General features: G+C 35.0%; 1 protein-coding gene across 1 annotated transcript; it reads left to right on the forward strand.

The window, feature by feature from the left end:
- Positions 1-11568: 11568 nt before the first annotated feature.
- Positions 11569-15720, forward strand: LOC111879618 (endo-1,4-beta-xylanase 1). Its single transcript, XM_023876078.3, has 7 exons — positions 11569-11987; positions 12284-12639; positions 12718-12868; positions 12947-13293; positions 13485-13662; positions 13753-14289; positions 14387-15720. Exons 1-7 carry the CDS (start codon positions 11922-11924, stop codon positions 15503-15505), a joined length of 2754 nt encoding a protein of 917 aa, XP_023731846.1. The 5' UTR covers positions 11569-11921; the 3' UTR covers positions 15506-15720.
- Positions 15721-18082: the final 2362 nt, after the last annotated feature.

The following is an 18082-nucleotide window of genomic DNA, read 5'->3' on the forward strand; positions in this document are numbered from 1 at the left end:
GCTTAGATTGTCCTCGATAATTGCTTAATCATTTTTAGTTATATCTAATTCTAGACTTTTCCCCTTTTAATGCCCTGAGCATTTGGAAAATTTAGAAAGGATGAATACTATAACACATGCAATCGATCCTATATCCGAAGCATATGGGACACGATTCATGATGTCTCACATAAAGACATGATACTAGACCAGTCTTTCTGCTATAATATTTCTATTTCTATTTGCCAAGTTCTCATAATTCAGATTATGAAAAGGGATGCCGTAATCATAATCGAATTTTAGAACGCAAATAATGGACCCATATATAGAATTTCCTTATGTTGAGCCATTCCAAGATAAAATTCATATATATATATATATATATATATATATATATATATATATATATATATATATATATATATATATATATATCCTTGACTAAAGATGATTAAGTCAATCTAAACTTTTAGAATTGAAATGAAGTATAATTTCGTCTCCCTTAATTGTAGCAAAACAACTTTTCCCAATTGAAACTTTTGTTTTTTATAATTAATATTGCTAACTTGTAACACTTATCATAATTATCATGCTCCCACTAACATGATGATTATCAGCAAAACACTTATGCTCCCACTAGCTTTGACATGTACTTAGAAATCAGCTGAACTTCTAGAAATCAATACTTTATTGACTTTCTTACCAAAGTTCAAAATTTTGATACGAGATGCTTTGATAAAACTTTATCAAGATCATACACCTTTCCTTAGATAGCACACATGTGTGTCTAAACAATTTCAGAACTATGAAAAGGGATGTCGTAATCATAGTCTCAATTGTTTAGACCTTTTCCATTCATCACAAGTCCATGTTAGTGTGCTGGTTAACCACACATGCTCCACTAAAGACTTTGAGGGTGCAAATATCACAATTGCTATCTACTTAAAACCACCTAGTGAAAAACGTTTCCTCACCATCATTTTCATGAATCAGAGAGAAACCTTATGACACTTAGATTTTATGGTGTATGTGTTCCTATCCATGTGAATTTGTCAAAACCATAATCACAAGAAAAGGTTAGTGACAAATCCAAACTCATATGGATTGAACTTGTGCAGTCTTAACTTCTTGTCACCTACATCACAAGGGCCTGGCATTACTTCCAAGTTGTTATGAAACCAATTGAGAACTATCATAACTCATATGCAAAGCCAAATTTAACTGGAATGGGCACAGAAATAGGAAAAATATCAACACGATAGGTTATAAACCTCAAGTCGTGAGCTAGTGAGAAACTACAGGTTTTTATTCTTGATTAGATCTTGAAATTCTTTCAGGATCTTTTAGACTCCCACTGTTCTCTTAACATATAATACTCTCTTGTCAAATATTCAAGAGATAGTGCGGAATCTTATCAAGACAAACACTTCACACAATTGGCCTAAGTTGATCTCTGTTTTATCCAAAACATCACAACTTACCAATTTCAAATGTACAAGAGTAGGACACATATTACTCTTACATTTGACTAGTGTTAATAAACCTTCTTCAAGATGTGTCACTTCAAATTACAATCTTGGAGTATAACTCTAAGACTTGTTTTGGAACGAAGTATGACTCACTTTCTTGATTTAACCATTTCAACAATTCATGACTCCTTTTCTTAACCATAAGAATGCACTAAGATGTCCTTAGAGGATGAATTGTGATATGGTCTCCTAAATCATTAAGATGATCACAAAACATGATACTAAATTACTCTCCCATCTTTTTAGATTTGAGAAACTTTTATCTTTCTGCATAATTTGATTCTTCTCATTCGTTCTGCCATACATCGAAACTTTTCCAATGTTTCAGAATTATACTTAAACTTGTAAGTATAACCATATTTACTAAACTTTAGTAAATCATGACAAATAGTCTTATCGATCTTTTATGGTGGACTTGACCAGTGCACAAGAATGTGTACTCGATCCCTTAGTTCTTCACTTGACTTACATATACATATGAACGAGGCATTAGTCTTAATTTTCCAAAGCTGAAAGTTCTCATTCATCATACTATACAACTTGCATGATTCCAAGTGTCGGTCAAATTGAAAACTTGGGTGATGAGAATATTTCCTTATTTGGTAAATTTAGACACTACCATAAATGAAAGAATCAATTTCATATTTCCATCATTGCTAGAAACATATAAACATCAATTTTCCATAAATGCCATTGCAAGGAGATAAAATAAAATAAAACAAAATTTTATTTATTTATAAAAATGTGGAAAAACCTTTTCATTACAATGCAACTTTAAATGAAAAACTATGCTATTACATATTCTTCTAGCAATCTATCATAACTCCTAAGTAGTAGCTCAAGAATCCGATCTTCGAACCATGCGATTGAAATCCATCTTCGCGATCAGATTCAACATACTCTTTCTTTAAGTTTCCTTCCCTTTGCTTGATACTTCCATACATCAAAATGTATTAAGAATCTCCAACCGGGAACTTAGTTGAGTTAGATAGTGGACTTACCTGAAGCAGAGTCAAGCTTTTTGACTAGACCTTCTCTTAGATCTTTCAGGTAGTTAGGGCAGCTTTGCAACCAATGCCCTATCCTTTTGGCAATAGAACCTTATGGACCCTTTAGGAATGGTATACAGGACCATCTCAGACTTAGCCTTTCTCTTAACCATTTTGGTCAACCGAGTTGACTATGGCCGATCCCTTTTCATTGGGAAGAGAAAGCTTTTTCTGGATATTCAATGTTACCATTGTCAATGTCCATGGTAGTTTGGGAAGTTGATATTCTAATCAAATTTGCTTTACAAGTGCTCCAAATCATTGCTGATTCAGCAGCACCAAACAAATATATAAGATCATTAAGGGTCATGTCATAGTTTGTTACATAGTAGTCCATAAAGAACTCACTATGTGACTTAGGAAGTGATTAGTTAACATCCAACTTCCTTAAGACTTTGACACCCAACTCTCCTGGCTTGTCAATATGTGACTTCATCTCCAAGGTGTGAGCACACATAGACCTTGCTTGTCAATAGGGATTGAGTGACCTTGCACTTGTGGGTTAGGGAGAATAATTGGAGGAGTTGGAGGAAGTGAAATATGATTTTCGGGACATCATCTTCATTAGGAAAGCTTGTTCCAAGAGATTTGGGAAGATCATAGTTGTCTGAACCAAACATCTTTTGGGAGATATTCAAGATATTTGATTTAAAGTCCTTAATATAACACCTGATATGTAATATTAAGGCTAGGACCCAACATAATATTTTATAACTTGGAAGAGAGATGCCTTAATCCAAGGTATACAATATTTGAAGGTAAGCGAATGACGATTCACCAATTTCCACCATGAAAAACAAATAATTTATTAGGTTTTAATTGGATTTGAAACTCCTAGATCTTTTGAGATTCATTGAACTTTTCAATGGCATGTTTCAATCTCGATTGTGCCCTCTCAAATTTTGTGACTGGGATGCCGAGGATTACAAAACAAGGTGTGAATAACCATGCAAATATACTTGGTACCCTTAATATTTACCCCTCAATCGATGTGCCGGTTAACCACACGCGCTCCACTAACCGACTTAAGCAAAGTGCAAAGTGTAATTTCATGGGTTAGCACCAAATTCACATTTTCCTAAAGTAACTAAGATTGAGAATTTATAAAAGGTTTAGTTACTTTATATTTATCATTAATACTTTTAATGAAGGGAGAATTCTAGTCATTGTCCTACCCATTCGGCTAACGAACCTCCGCCAATCAAGGAAACAGTGGGTGAGAGTGGACACTCATTAAACTGCCATTTTATAGGCAGTAACCTTATACCCCCTTATAGACCGGCTTCGTGAATGAGGCCTACTAACGGCAAGACTGACTTGCTCTTATAGACCGGAGTGGTCTTCATCTTTCCAATGAACCAAGCAATCCATTTGTCTTCTAATCTTCATGCATCTTCCAAATTTGGCATCCTCAAGCTCCAACCCAATCCAAGTAATAAAAAAATCACTATTATCCTAAAAAAATATCAACATCTTCAATCTCATGAAGCAACACTTCCAACCGAAAATAGTATCCAAATTAGCAACGAACACTATACACCTCATACTTTTATTCTTATTCTTCAGATAGCCCAAAAAGAGTAAACCATTGTAAGCTTCTATGTCATCATTCTTCCATTTGCCAAAAATCTCAACAAACCAAGGTTTGAAAAGAACAATCCAAATTTCAATATCAACAAAATATCTTCAATGTATCCGATCTTCATCCCACACGAATCCTTATTCTTCAAAATCTTCAAAGCAATCCAATCTTCATGCAACCATTTATGAATGAATAAATTCTTCAAATTAGCCATCCAAAAGTCACTATCTTCATCCACCATCCAAATAATCATCAAGAAAAAATCAAGCCTTGATTTTTTATAGAAAAAATCATAAAACCATCCAACTAAAGTACTTGGGTTTGAACCAAGATTCACGAACTTTTTACATAAAAAGTTAGAAAAATCAAACTATAAGATCCGGATTTGAACCGGTAAACCACAACTTTTTACAGATAAATTTGGAAAACCAAACTATAAGTTCCGGATTTGAACCGGAAAAACACAACTTTTTTTAGTAAAAAAGGGTAAAACCATCCAACTAAATTACTTGCGATTGAACCAAGATTTAATAACTTTTTTATGGAAAAAGTTGAAAACCAAACAACTAAAGGTAAAACCACATAACTAAACTACTCGGAATTGAACCGAGATTCCGGAATTGAACCGGGGGGGGGGGGGGGGGAGACATCTTTTTTTGGAAAAAAAAGGTAAAACCACATAACTAAACTACTCGGAATTGAACCGAGATTTATTTTCTTTTTATAGAAAAAGTAAGAAAACCAAACAACTAGAATTTTCGGATTTGAACCGGACAAAAAGTGACATTTTGTAAAACAAAAAATGCCAAAATTATTGTAGTACAGTGTATTGCCGGGTGAATACCCCACCACTTACTGATCGAACCAGTAATGGCACCCACAAAAATAGAGGATCCTAAATGAATAGGATTAAAGCGACTATCTTCGGGAATTGAACCCTTAAACACACGAAAGCCAATTTTTTTTATGGAAAAAAATAAAAAACCAACCGTCAATTCCTTTTATGTACACTTATAGTTGCCTAGAAGGAAACCAACAATTAATGGGGATTAAACCCATTTGCAAATTCATGAAAACCACTTCATAAGAAAAATATCTTATGAAACTCGGGATAATTGCAAATCACTTTTGACAGTAAAAGTGAAAAAAACCTTAGACCCGTCGATTCCTTTACAATGAAAGTAAGAAAAGCATCTATTCACAAAATTAGCACTCCTCCACCACCAAAAAATCCATAATTGCCCCTCAAAAAATAAGTGCAATTACTCCTTCAGCCACACAGCCCCTAATCGACACTTCTTTCTTCCCTCAATGATATTCATATCCCAAGAACTAAAACATATAGATCTGAATAAATAAAAAATTTCCAGCGTGTTGACCAAATTGCCCCTGTCTCCAAGAATTAAAATCACGAATTAAAGGGGAGTTGAGTTACTTAAGAACCAATTGAGCTTATTCACATCAGACATGCCTCCAATTTGAATAAACCAGAACCGAACACCTCCAATTTTTGATTTATACCCAAAACTAGGTGTAAAACCCGTGTATTACACGTGTTGATTAAACAAAAGATTAAATACTAAAATTTAAACGTTAAGTATCTTTTTAAATAAAATTTAAAATAAGGAACGAAGAAATTATTAATTACATTCAATACTTTACATATATAAATATATAAGTATTATGTGGCTTTTTAATTTAAAATTTGAAAAAACCTACAAATTGACATGTAGATATTATTTATTTTAAAATATAATAAAATGACAAGTGTCAAAAACCATGAGATATTGACACGTGTCAAAAAAAACCTTCATTTATTAAGGAGATACCCTTGCCTCCTAACGTCCCCAGACCAATAAGAAAACCCTTCAAGACCCATGCCGCCTTTCATCTTGATCTTGTATCGACTGATAAACATCAAAAGAATCCAAACCTCCTCACCAATCGAATTAAAAAAAAAAACCAAATCTTTTATTTCCATTTTCATCTGATCAATAAGTATATCCTTCATCCGCACGCCTATTAAGACCCCGCCACTTAACTTTTTTCCCAATTAAGTTTTTATTACTCCAACAATACGCCCCCAAAGAACCACCTTTGATAGTTGTTAAGATGATATTGAGATATATAAAGAAACCCTCAATTTTGGTCTTAGGTATCCCAGAGACTCGTATTTTTGATCTAATAGCAAATATTTAGATTCAGATTATGCATAGTGTATTTAGAAAATTCATCAAAATTGAATGATTCGGTCCAAGCTTCAAATTAGCAGTAATTCACAGTGTATTTAGAAAATCCATTTTTATAAATCTTGAAATTTGATTTATAATTTTATAGTTTATACATTCATTTCTTGTTGGATAAAATTTCAAGATGGGCTTTATCTAACATTCTACAAGCACGCTAATCGATCTTCAAACTGACTATCCTCATGCTAATATTCAACAGTCCGATTATGCAACTTTTCATGTTGATTGTCTATGTTTCCTGCTCATGCTATCATCCTTTACATGAAAATATTTTGCTAACTATGTCACTATGTTGGAGGGTTAATTTCTAATTATAATAAACTGTAAAAGTATTAAAAGTATGGGAGCTTAAAAGTTTTTTATTTTTGGATAAGATCCGCATTAATTCATGAGGTCAGATTGAGGTGTCCATCTATTTTCTTGTGGGTCGAATTCCTATATGGTCAGACAACAAGGTTATATCTAGGCAACACACATACCAGGTCTTCTACTGGGGTTCAACAAGGAGACCCCTTGAGACCACTTCTCTTTGCCATTGTGTTGCACCCGTTCTTGCATAAGATTAGAGACAATTGCAAGCTTCTTCTCCATGCCTGGTACTTGGATGATGGCACACTTATCGAAGATTCGGAGGAGGTGGCCAAAGCATTGGAAATCATTACGGTGACTGGCCCAAAATTGGGCCTTCAGCTGAATATCAAGAAAATCGAGCTCATTTGGCCCCTGTGTGATGGTAGGAAGTTACGGGAGGGGCTATTTCCGGCGGACATTGGGAGGCCGCCTTTGGGGGTGAAACTTCTTGGGGGAGCTGTTAGTAAAGATGCTAGTTTCATTCGCAGCCTAGCCATAAAGAGAGCCGAAAACGCTGTGAATTTGATGCGCCTTCTTTCACAATTGTCTGACCCCCAGAGTGAGCTCCTTCTTCTTCGGTCTTGTATGGGTATTGCTAAGCTTTTCTTTGGGTTGAGGACGTGCCAACCCATTCACATGGAGGAGGTGGCAATATTTTTTGACAATGGATTGTGCGGGGCGATTGAGGACATTGTGGTTTGTGGGGGCCCTTTCTTTGGTGACATACAATGGCGAATTGTTTCCTTACCCATTAGGTTTGGGGGTTTGGGTTTATACTCGGCAGTAGAGGCTACCTCCTATCTTTTGTTGCCTCAAGGGCCCAATCTTGGGTATTGCAAGACCATATCTTACAGGATAGCGGTATACATGGTATGGATTCTGATTATGATTGTGCCTTGGCATCCCTTCGCAACAAGCTTCCAGATTTTGACCTTAACAATTTTACTACTAAAGACACCGCCCTCCCTAAATCCCAGAATACACTGGCGAGTGCTCTTTTTCGTAAAATTGTCCAAGATATGGAAATGCATTTCGACATGATGACTCGGCAGAAAGCGGTTTTCCAGTGCTTACGTGCACCACATGCTCAAGATTTTCTTCTGGCTATCCCTATAGATGGGCTTGGCTAACACATGTCTCCCGTGGAGTATCGTACTATTCTCAAATACCGACTCATGATTCCCATTTTCCCAGTTGACGAGATATGTCCTGTGTGTCACAAGGCATGTTTGGACTATTTTGGAGAGCATGCAGTTCACTGTAAAGAACTCCCGAAGTTCAAATACAGGCACAATATGGTTAGGGATGTTTTGTTTGACATATTTAAGCGTGCTGGGGTTTCCGCTAAGAAAGAGGCACCAATTAATTTCTTGACTGACCCGACATAAGGAAGGTCAACCCTCAGACCGGCGGACATTTTGATTTTTGGATGGGTCGGAGGGAAACACGCATGTGTGGATCTTACAGGGGTATCCCCTCTCGTGGGCCTGAGGGATGGGGGTTTCACAGCGGGACATGCTGCTTTAAAAGCAGCCACAAACAAAGTCACAAAACATGAGAGATCGTGCATGGAAAATCAACACGTGTTCATACCATTTGTATTTGATACATTTGGTTTCCTCGCACGGGATGTGGTAGAGCTTCTTAAAAGAGTACAACGAATCATGCATAGTAATGTTATATCCCCTAGATCTTCGGATGTAGTCTTTAAAAGAATTAGCTTTACCATTCAAAAAGGCTTAGCGGCGCAGCTTGTTGTCCGTTTGCCATCTCACTTATTGTACGATGACAATTGAACTTTTAGTTTAATCTTAAGGATATATATATATATATATATATATATATATATATATATATATATATATATATATATATATATACTAGTCGTTTACCCACGCAAAGCGACGAGTGCGGATCAGCAAAATGACATAAAAAATTTGTTAAACAAAATGACGAACATATAGAGATTTCTTATACCTGGGCTAGGATTAAACGTAAGACATTTTTAGGCTTATTCGATTTTAATAGAAAGAAAAACAAAGGAGGAGGTAGCGAGCATGAGAGAGAACCAAGGTTTTGCGGTCAATGGCAATGCATTCATGATAGATGAATGTTAGATCAATGCGCCTCTTCCAGTTTATATGAAATGTTTTATAACGTGTACATCGTATTAGACCGATTCAAATGGATATGAAGAACACTTGGTCAAACTTTGACCCATTCAAAATCTTATCTTCATCTTATTTGACTTTTTCATTATTATTAACAGATTCAGTATTTAGCGATTCAATTGGATATGAGGAACACTTGGTCAAAGTTTGACCCATTCAAAATCTTATCATCATCATCATCATCATCTTATTTGACTTTTTCATAAATGTTGACCGGATAAGATTTAGTATCTACCGATTCAATTGGATATGACAAAACCCTTGGTCAAACGTTGACCCATTCAAAATCTTATCATCATCATCTTATTTGACTTTTTCATAAATGTTGACCGAATAAGATTTAGTATTTAGTATTTACCGATTCAATTGGATATGAGGAATACTTGGTCAAACTTTGACCCATTCAAAATCTTATCATCATCATCTTATTTGACTTTTTCATATTTAACCCATTCAATTTGAAGATAAGCTTAGAAGACCTATTCAAAATCTGTCTTTGACCGGATAAGATTTATTATTCTCCGATGCATAAAATTATTGTATATGATGCTTAAAAGCTTGTACCTCTTAAAATTCAGCAAAATCTTGTAAATGTTTTTTAAGGTATATATATATATATATATATATATATATATATATATATATATATATATATATATATATATATATATATATTAATGGGAGATGATATTTCCACATCTCAATTTTATCCATCCACTTAAAATTAAAGTGTTATGACTTTTTTGCCCTTATTGTTAATTTAATATGAAACAGAGAAATAGGCTATACTTCTATGTTATTGTCCAAACTCCAAACACCTTCGCGACCACCGTCTACAACCCCTTCCCCCCCTCTTCTGATTGAGGCTCTCCGTCGCCATCTGCACGACCCTCCTTCTCTTTCAACCGGTCATCGTCTACATCCCACCACTTGCTATTTATACAATCTCTTCATCCCAACCAGCATGCCATAATTCACATCCAGCCACTATCAAACTTTGATACACCATAAAGTCGCCTCACCATCACAATCATCTCACGCCACACACCATTCCCACACAACCTCCACGACTTTCTTGATCAGGCCCAGTTCAACACAACCTTCATCACACACATTAAAAATCATCACGGTTCCACTTCAGGCCATTACCATCATCTCCACCCCTGTTCCCTCTTCATTGGCTTCACCCTACACCAGCACCATCAAACTTGCAACAAGAAACCAGCAAACAAATTAACCCCTCCATGTTTTGATTATCACCATATATGTATGTTCATTTCATTGAAATAAATATGAATAGAATCACATCTTATATATAATAGTTAATATAGTGATTCTATAATATGTATGTATTCATCCATTTCACCCTTAGCTTGGTGATTCAAAGCTATCAGATAACAAGCCAACAGTAGAATCGTAGGTGATTTCATTAGTATTATTCCAAGTCTTAAAGTATACGAATTTACAGATTTGAAAAGGCTACAAGAAAGGATCTGGGTATGGATGATTTCAGATTCTTTTCATTCACAAATAGAGATCATGATATAAACCTGCACACACAAATGGAATATCGATTGGGGGTGGGTCTCAGTTTTATCGAGATGTATCTAGGGATTGATTCAAAAGGGGGACGGATTCAGAAGGAGGATTGATACAGAAGGGACCGGAGACTTGGAAGAAGTAATGGTAGCCGGCAAAAGACAAAGAAACAGCATCGTTCGGCGAACGATGAAGGAAAGAAACCGACGTTAGGGATCATTCTCTCTCTCACACACATATTTTTGTAAATTAAAAAGAAGGGCAAAATGGTCAATACACCTCTAATTTCATGTGGACGGATAAAACATTTAAGTGGAAATATAAGCTCCCTATATTAATTACCTTATAAAACATTTTTGGTCAAATGCTGAATTTTAAGTCGTACAAACATACAATGCATTTGTACAATCAATTTATACATTACAAAAGAGTAGAATACATATGGTCAACAGTTGAAAATGTCAAATCTCTTATCCCCTATTCTTAGGCTATTTTGACCCAGTTCATTCCTTATCTCCGTATTTCCCCAAATCTCGCAATTTCTGTTCACAAATCTTGGATATATATCACTGACGTTTCCATTTCTAGGGTTTAATTCATCTTTCAACATTCAACCACCATTATCACACCCATCGCTTGGCGCGGGTAAACGACTAATATATATATATATATATATATATATATATATATATATATATATATATATATATATATATCTTTGTTTACTCAAAAAAAAAAAAATAGATAAGATCGTATCTTACCATTACCATTACCGTTGGGAAGCCATTCAATTCGGCGTAAAATATTTGGGTTTTGGTTATATGGAGCATAAAATGTTTATGTTATGTTATGTATTTCTTAAACGAACTTGTGTTATGTGAGACATACAATTTGAGGATTTCTTAAGCGTGTTTCTTTTGCCATTTGATGAAACATGTGTAGCATGTTTTCGTTTAGTTAAAAACATTTCTAAGATAATTCATAAATTCGAACATCCATTTTTTTTTTCTTTCTAAAGTATAAACCATTATATATTTAATTTGTATTATATATATGATAGGATATATGAAAAAAAAAAACATTTATGCTAAAACATCCTAAATTTAATCTTTAAAAAATTAGTCTAAGAAAATTCAAAGAAAAAGAAGGAAAGCCATAGTTCACCGAATCCTTCAAATTCAACTCGTTAACGCGCTATCAGCCATGGTTTGGCTTTCAGACCAAGTCCTGAATCTGATCAAAGAACCTTATTTGAAATCAAATCTTCTATTTCAATTCAAGCATGCACTAATCTTAGCTAGGGTTCAACCCTATAACCCAATCTGCAAGACAAAGAAACCCCCATCAACTATTCTATTCACAAATCCCCCCTTTTTTTTCTTTCTGGAAACTTTTGTAAATCGCTTAAAGAAATTAGAACTCCATTGGTTGTTGGGTATTTTCGTAACGTTCACTTTTACCTGCTCATATAAATGGGAAAGAAGTCGGGAGGTTGGCTCACACTCTTGAAAGATCACACAAAGCTCCACAGATCGCAGGTAAACCTCTCTTTGATTTTAAATTTCACATTAGGCCGTTTCAGTTTCTTAATAAATGCGCTTAATTTTTATAAGAGATTGAAACAATAAAACTATGAAAAACCCATCAGCCATCAGTTTCGCCCACCAGGTGTTTGTGTTAATTCCTCATCGACATCACCTACTTTCATTGCTGGTTGATGAGGTTTTTCTTGGCTTTTCTCCCCCACCCCTTTCTCATAATCCATCTGTTATGGGTATGTCCTCATTTTCGAAGTGATTTGATTCCACAAAGCCTAACATTGCTTAATTCACAGAAATCGAAGGACTGGAACATGGCTAGCAGCAGTGTCACGTCAACCAACATCATTCAAAATCATGATTTCTCTAATGGCTTGCATTCATGGTACACAAACTCTTGTGATGGCGTTGTGGTTGAAAAACAATCCACTCGTTATGCAGTAATTGCAAACAGAAAAGAAACTTGGCAAGGATTAGAACAAGATATTACAACCAGAATTTCACCAGGTTTAACTTACACACTAATCGCACATGTTGGAGTTTCCGCTGAACATCCACATCTCCATCTCCATCTCCATGGCCATGCTGATGTCATCGCCACCCTTAAACTTGAATATCATGGATCAGAAACAAAGTATATGCAAATCACAAGGTAAATACTTAATAACTTAATCTAGTATCTGATTTACAATTTTAGGGGTCGCTAGAAAAATCACTTTTTTTTTTTTAGGACTTCTGTTTCAAAAGAGAGGTGGGAGAAGTTAGAGGGGACATTTGTGCTGCCCGAGAAGCCTGACCGAGTTGTGTTATATTTAGAAGGGCCTGCCCCGGGAGTCAACATTCTCATAAAATCCTTGGTGGTCACTTGTGCTACTTCTCATGTAAATTCACCCTTCTTTTAAATCACATTGACAATTATTATCGTATATATTTTCAACAAATATAAGTAACTTTTACAGGGTATAGTTGAAGGATGTAATGTTGTTGAAGATGAAAACATCATATTGAACCCTAACTTTGAAGACGGTGTTAATAATTGGTCTGGAAGAGGGTGTACGATTGCTCGACATGACTCCATGGGCAAAATCGTACCAAAATTTGGAAAGTTTTTCGCATCAACAACACAACGCACACAAAATTGGAATGGAATTCAACAAGATATTAGTGGAAGAGTTAAACGAAAACTTGCTTATAGTGTTATTGCTACAGTTAGAATCTTTGGAAATAATGTTACAAGTGCCGACGTTCGAGCTACTTTATGGGTCCAAACCCCCGATTCCCGTGAACAATACATCGGCATCGCCACGTTCGTTTTCTCTCTTTTATTTTTATATACAGTTCACCTGTTAAAGTCTCAGCAGCTGCAGTGTCAGAGTTTTAAGTAATTCCAATGTAGATTGGGCTACTGTACTTTTATGTCATGTCAGCCACCTAGCAGACTGTTGTGGGGCCAGGACAACTTTTGCAGAAACTAATAATGTTTTTTTTTTTTAAAAGTGCGCAAGCAACAGACAAGGAATGGATGCAGTTGGAAGGAAAGTTTCTTTTAAATGGTTCCGCGTCGAAGGTAGTGGTATATCTTGAAGGCCCGCCACCTGGCGTTGATATTCTCCTAAACGGTATGGTGGTTAAACATGCTGAAAAAATCCCCCCTTCACCTCCACCATATATCGAGGTTGGTTGATTAAATATTAATAATATCATAATATGTACTTTGTTTTTACCCATAGTAGCAATGTACTTATGTTGTTATTTGGTTTTTCAGAATGTAGATTATGGAGTTAATATTATTACAAACAGCGATCTTCGTGAAGGAACAAACGGTTGGTTTCCTCTGGGGAACTGTGCGTTAGGTGTGACAACCGGGTCCCCTCATGTACTCCCTCCAACAGCTCGAGACACCCTGGGCCCACATGAGCCGTTAAGTGGACATGGTATTCATGCAACCAATCGGACCCAGACCTGGATGGGTCCCGCCCAAATGATTACGGACAAAATTAAGCTTTTTGTCACGTACCAAGTATCGGCTTGGGTTCGATTGGGTCATGGGTCGAGTGGGTCCCATAATGTAAATGTGGCTCTTGGTGTGGATAACCAGTGGGTCAATGGTGGTCAAGTTGAAGTCAACGATGACAGGTGGCATGAAATAAGCGGTTCTTTTCGAATCGAAAAGGAATTTGGAAAAATTATGGTTTATGTTCAAGGGCCCGCTCCCGGAATCAGTTTTATGCTTGCTGGATTCCAAATCTTTCCCGTTGACCGCAAAGCAAGATTCAAACAATTAAAGCAACAAACCGATAAGGTAATCTGTTTACTTTACAGTACAAGTACAACCTGTTCTGTTCTGTCATGTCATGTCATGTTTCTGTTCAGATAACAGAAATACATTTTGTTTACAGATTCGTAAACAAGACGTCACGCTAAAGTTCTCAAACTTGGATGAAAGCAATATGCAAGGAAAAATGGTAATAATCAAACAAATACAAAATAGTTTTCCAATCGGATCATGCATTAGTAGATCAAACATTGACAACGAAGATTTCGTTTCGTTTTTTCTAAAACATTTCAATTGGGCCGTGTTTGGAAACGAACTTAAATGGTATTGGACCGAATCACAACAAGGCAATTTCAACTACCGAGACGCGGACGATCTTCTCGAATTTTGTAACCGTAACAACATTCCCGTTCGCGGGCACTGTATCTTTTGGGAGGTAGAAGACACGGTCCAAAATTGGGTAAAAAATCTAAGTAAAAGCGACTTAGCAATAGCTGTAAATAATCGTTTAACTGGACTTTTAAACCGATACAAAGGTAAATTTAAACATTATGATGTAAACAACGAGATGCTTCACGGGTCTTTTTACCGTGACCGATTAGGGAACGAAATTAGACCGAATATGTTCAAAATTGCAAATAAACTCGACCCGTCATCCGTTTTATTCGTGAATGATTACCATGTTGAAGACGGGTGCGACACGAGATCATCACCCGAGAAATACATTGACCAAATCTTTGACCTTCAAGAACATGGTGCACCAGTTGGTGGAATCGGGGTTCAAGGGCACATTGATTCTCCGGTGGGTTCGATTGTGGGCTCGAATCTTGACAAATTGGGGCTAACCGGACTCCCTATTTGGTTCACGGAGCTCGATGTTTCGTCTGTAAATGAGCACGTGAGGGCAGATGATTTGGAGGTGATGATGTGGGAAGCTTTTGGGAACCCGGGTGTTGAGGGGATTGTGTTTTGGGGGTTTTGGGAGTTGTTTATGAGTAGAGAGAATTCGCATTTGGTTAATGCGGAAGGGGAGGTTAATGAAGCTGGGAAGAGGTTTATCGAGGTTAAAAAGGAATGGCTTTCGCATGCTCATGGGTTTATTGATGAGGAAAATGAATTTCGGTTTCGGGGATTTGAAGGGACTTATGAGGTGGAGATTGTTGGGATTTGTGAAAAGATTGTGAAGACGTTTGTGGTTGAGAAGAGTGGTTCGGAGGTTGTGGTGGTGTCGATTGGATTGTAATAAGTTGTGTCAATTGAATGAAATAGAAAGAAAAAGAAATATCTGTATCTGAAATTTCGAGATTTGTGAAAAATCATAAACTAAGCAATGTCTACTTGGTTATAGGTGTTGGGGGAATTGGAAGATCTCAAATTTGTGTTCATAAATGCTGTGCAATGTGGACTATATGTTATACATTCGTTTCATACTAATAAAAATGAAGAGTACTACTGAGATATTCACGTCTAAGTGAAATACTGATAGATAGAACAAAATCAAGCATATTGGTCTTTCACACACATAAAGTAGAATAAATAGAAAAATGCAGTTTGTGAACTTTCAAGTTTAAAAATAGAAGGGTAAACTAAGATGTTCCACTTAACCTAGAAAAGGTCAAGAAATCTCATTATTAACTTGATATTCAACTTTAAAAATAGAAATACACACCAATCAACATAAAATGCCTCTGATTTGTTGCATGTTCCACCCATCAAATTAGAAACACATTTTAAATTCAAACAAAAAATCACAAATATTTGGAAGACCCTTCACATACCCATTTAAGATCAAGGAAAACATACATTTTCAAGTCTTGCTACCACTTCAAGAGTAAGTTAAGTATGGCAGCCTGCAAATAAGATGATAATGGCAATTGCTTTCTACAACTATAACTCCAATGAAATAAATTAGTTGTAGCTGAATATTAGAGATTAGAAAAATATTGGTGTTGTTTCTTTTTTATATAATGGACTTAATGGTGGGGACAAAATTTGATCTATCAAGCTACATATAACTGTTTATTTTGTATGTAATGCGGAAAAGAACTACTTAATATATAAAGTCAAGGAAAGGATACCTTTTATAGTTATAATTTGCTATGGTGTGGGGCCCACTAGTTTAAATGACTTATTCTTTAGACTCTCATGGACACTTGGAACCACTAGGTACAAAAGTCTTAACAGATTCCTTTTTCTCCTCTTCAGCTTCTTCTGATGCTTGTTTTCCGCTTACTGAAGTTAATGATGACATGAGAAGTTGCAAAACAAACAATTGTATCAAGACCTTAGATAAAACTTCACGCATATACATAATTTCCATTAGATAAACCAGCAAATAGAGTAACCAAATGAATATCAAGGAGAAAACTTTAACAATCTCATAGAGATAAACCGGTGAAAACTCGTGTTAACTTCTGTAGTGCTCATACTCGCCTATTATCCTCTCTTGGACATTTCTACAAACATTGCTTGCGCACTTTCCTTGAGCATGTTACAGGATTATAGAATCCAATTTTTAGGGTCATTCCCATCACATCCTTCTTAAGAAACCTCAACACAAACATTTTACAAGAAGAAAAAAAATGATACAGAAAACACATAGAAGGGTAAAGGAAGAATACATAAACCATTTGAGGAGAAAGCTTGAGCAACCCTTAGAAAGACACCAAAGCCAATTCATTTCGATTGTAGTTTCCATTACAAAATCCTTCACTAAAAGGGTTTAACGAAGGATTTACATTAAATATACACTTATTAGCATAGTTGTCAACTCGTGATTTGAAAATGTAATTTTTGACTTATGACTCGAATAAGAGTCAAAATGTTAACGCGCGCACACACATATATATGAATCACAAGTATTGTGTGAATATGTAGTCAAATTCTAACCATTCGATTAAAAAGAATGAAATGATGTGATCTTGAATTACATGTTACTAATATGGACTAGGATGTATTATATAATTACAATTATTAATTATTAGGGCAATTATGATATTTAATAAAGAGAGAGAGAGAAACGATAATTATTTATATTTTAGGCAACAAAGTAAAATTAATTAATAAAAATCAAATCAAATCTTATATTTTATGTAACATAATTAAATCATTTTTTTTATAATACGTCTTCATTTAGCACATGAACACATATTTTGATTATTTTATTCTTGAAGAATATGATTTTATTTAATAATTTTTTTAGTTTTTCGGTCTTAAAGAATATAATTTTTTTGAGAAGCCACATTCTATAATATGAAAATAAGAACCATTTTTATAACATAATACAATAATATATACAATATTTTAAAGAATATACACAAACTTTTGTACTACATTCTTTAGGAATCTTTTATCATTTCCGAATAATATACAAAAAATTATAATATATAATACATTGAAGAATATTTCTTTGTTTTTTGATGGTTTTCTCATGCCCATGTCTTTGTTTTTTAATGATTTTTTCATGCTTCTATTTTGAAGACTTGTATCATTTTTGAAAAGTTAGTTATCATTTCTTTTAGCCTTTAATTATTTAAAGTATATGATGGTTTCAGTCCTCTATTTGTCAACATCGACAAAAGCAGTTGAACACATGCTATATTGAAGTTCCAATATTCTTTGAGAACATAAATAAGTAAAGTGAATAAATTCTTATAGAATTGGTATATATATATATATATATATATATATATATATATATATATATATATATATATATATATATATATATATATATATATATATATATATATATATATACACACACATACACACACACACACGAAGCTGGTTCAACTACATGAAAATGATGAACATATAA

The sequence above is a fragment of the Lactuca sativa genome, chromosome 6 (genome assembly GCF_002870075.4).
Source record: "Lactuca sativa cultivar Salinas chromosome 6, Lsat_Salinas_v11, whole genome shotgun sequence".
NCBI classification, from domain to species: domain Eukaryota; kingdom Viridiplantae; phylum Streptophyta; class Magnoliopsida; order Asterales; family Asteraceae; genus Lactuca; species Lactuca sativa.

What these genes read in the sequence shown, in the direction of transcription:
- LOC111879618 (XM_023876078.3), top strand. Translation starts at nt 11,922, where the DNA reads ATGGGAAAGAAGTCGGGAGGTTGGCTCACACTCTTGAAAGATCACACA. An exon ending in CAAAGCTCCACAGATCGCAG is followed by an intron (nt 11,988 to 12,283) that starts GTAAACCTCTCT and finishes CTTAATTCACAG; the next exon opens with AAATCGAAGGACTGGAACAT. An exon ending in TAAAGCAACAAACCGATAAG is followed by an intron (nt 14,290 to 14,386) that starts GTAATCTGTTTA and finishes TTTTGTTTACAG; the next exon opens with ATTCGTAAACAAGACGTCAC.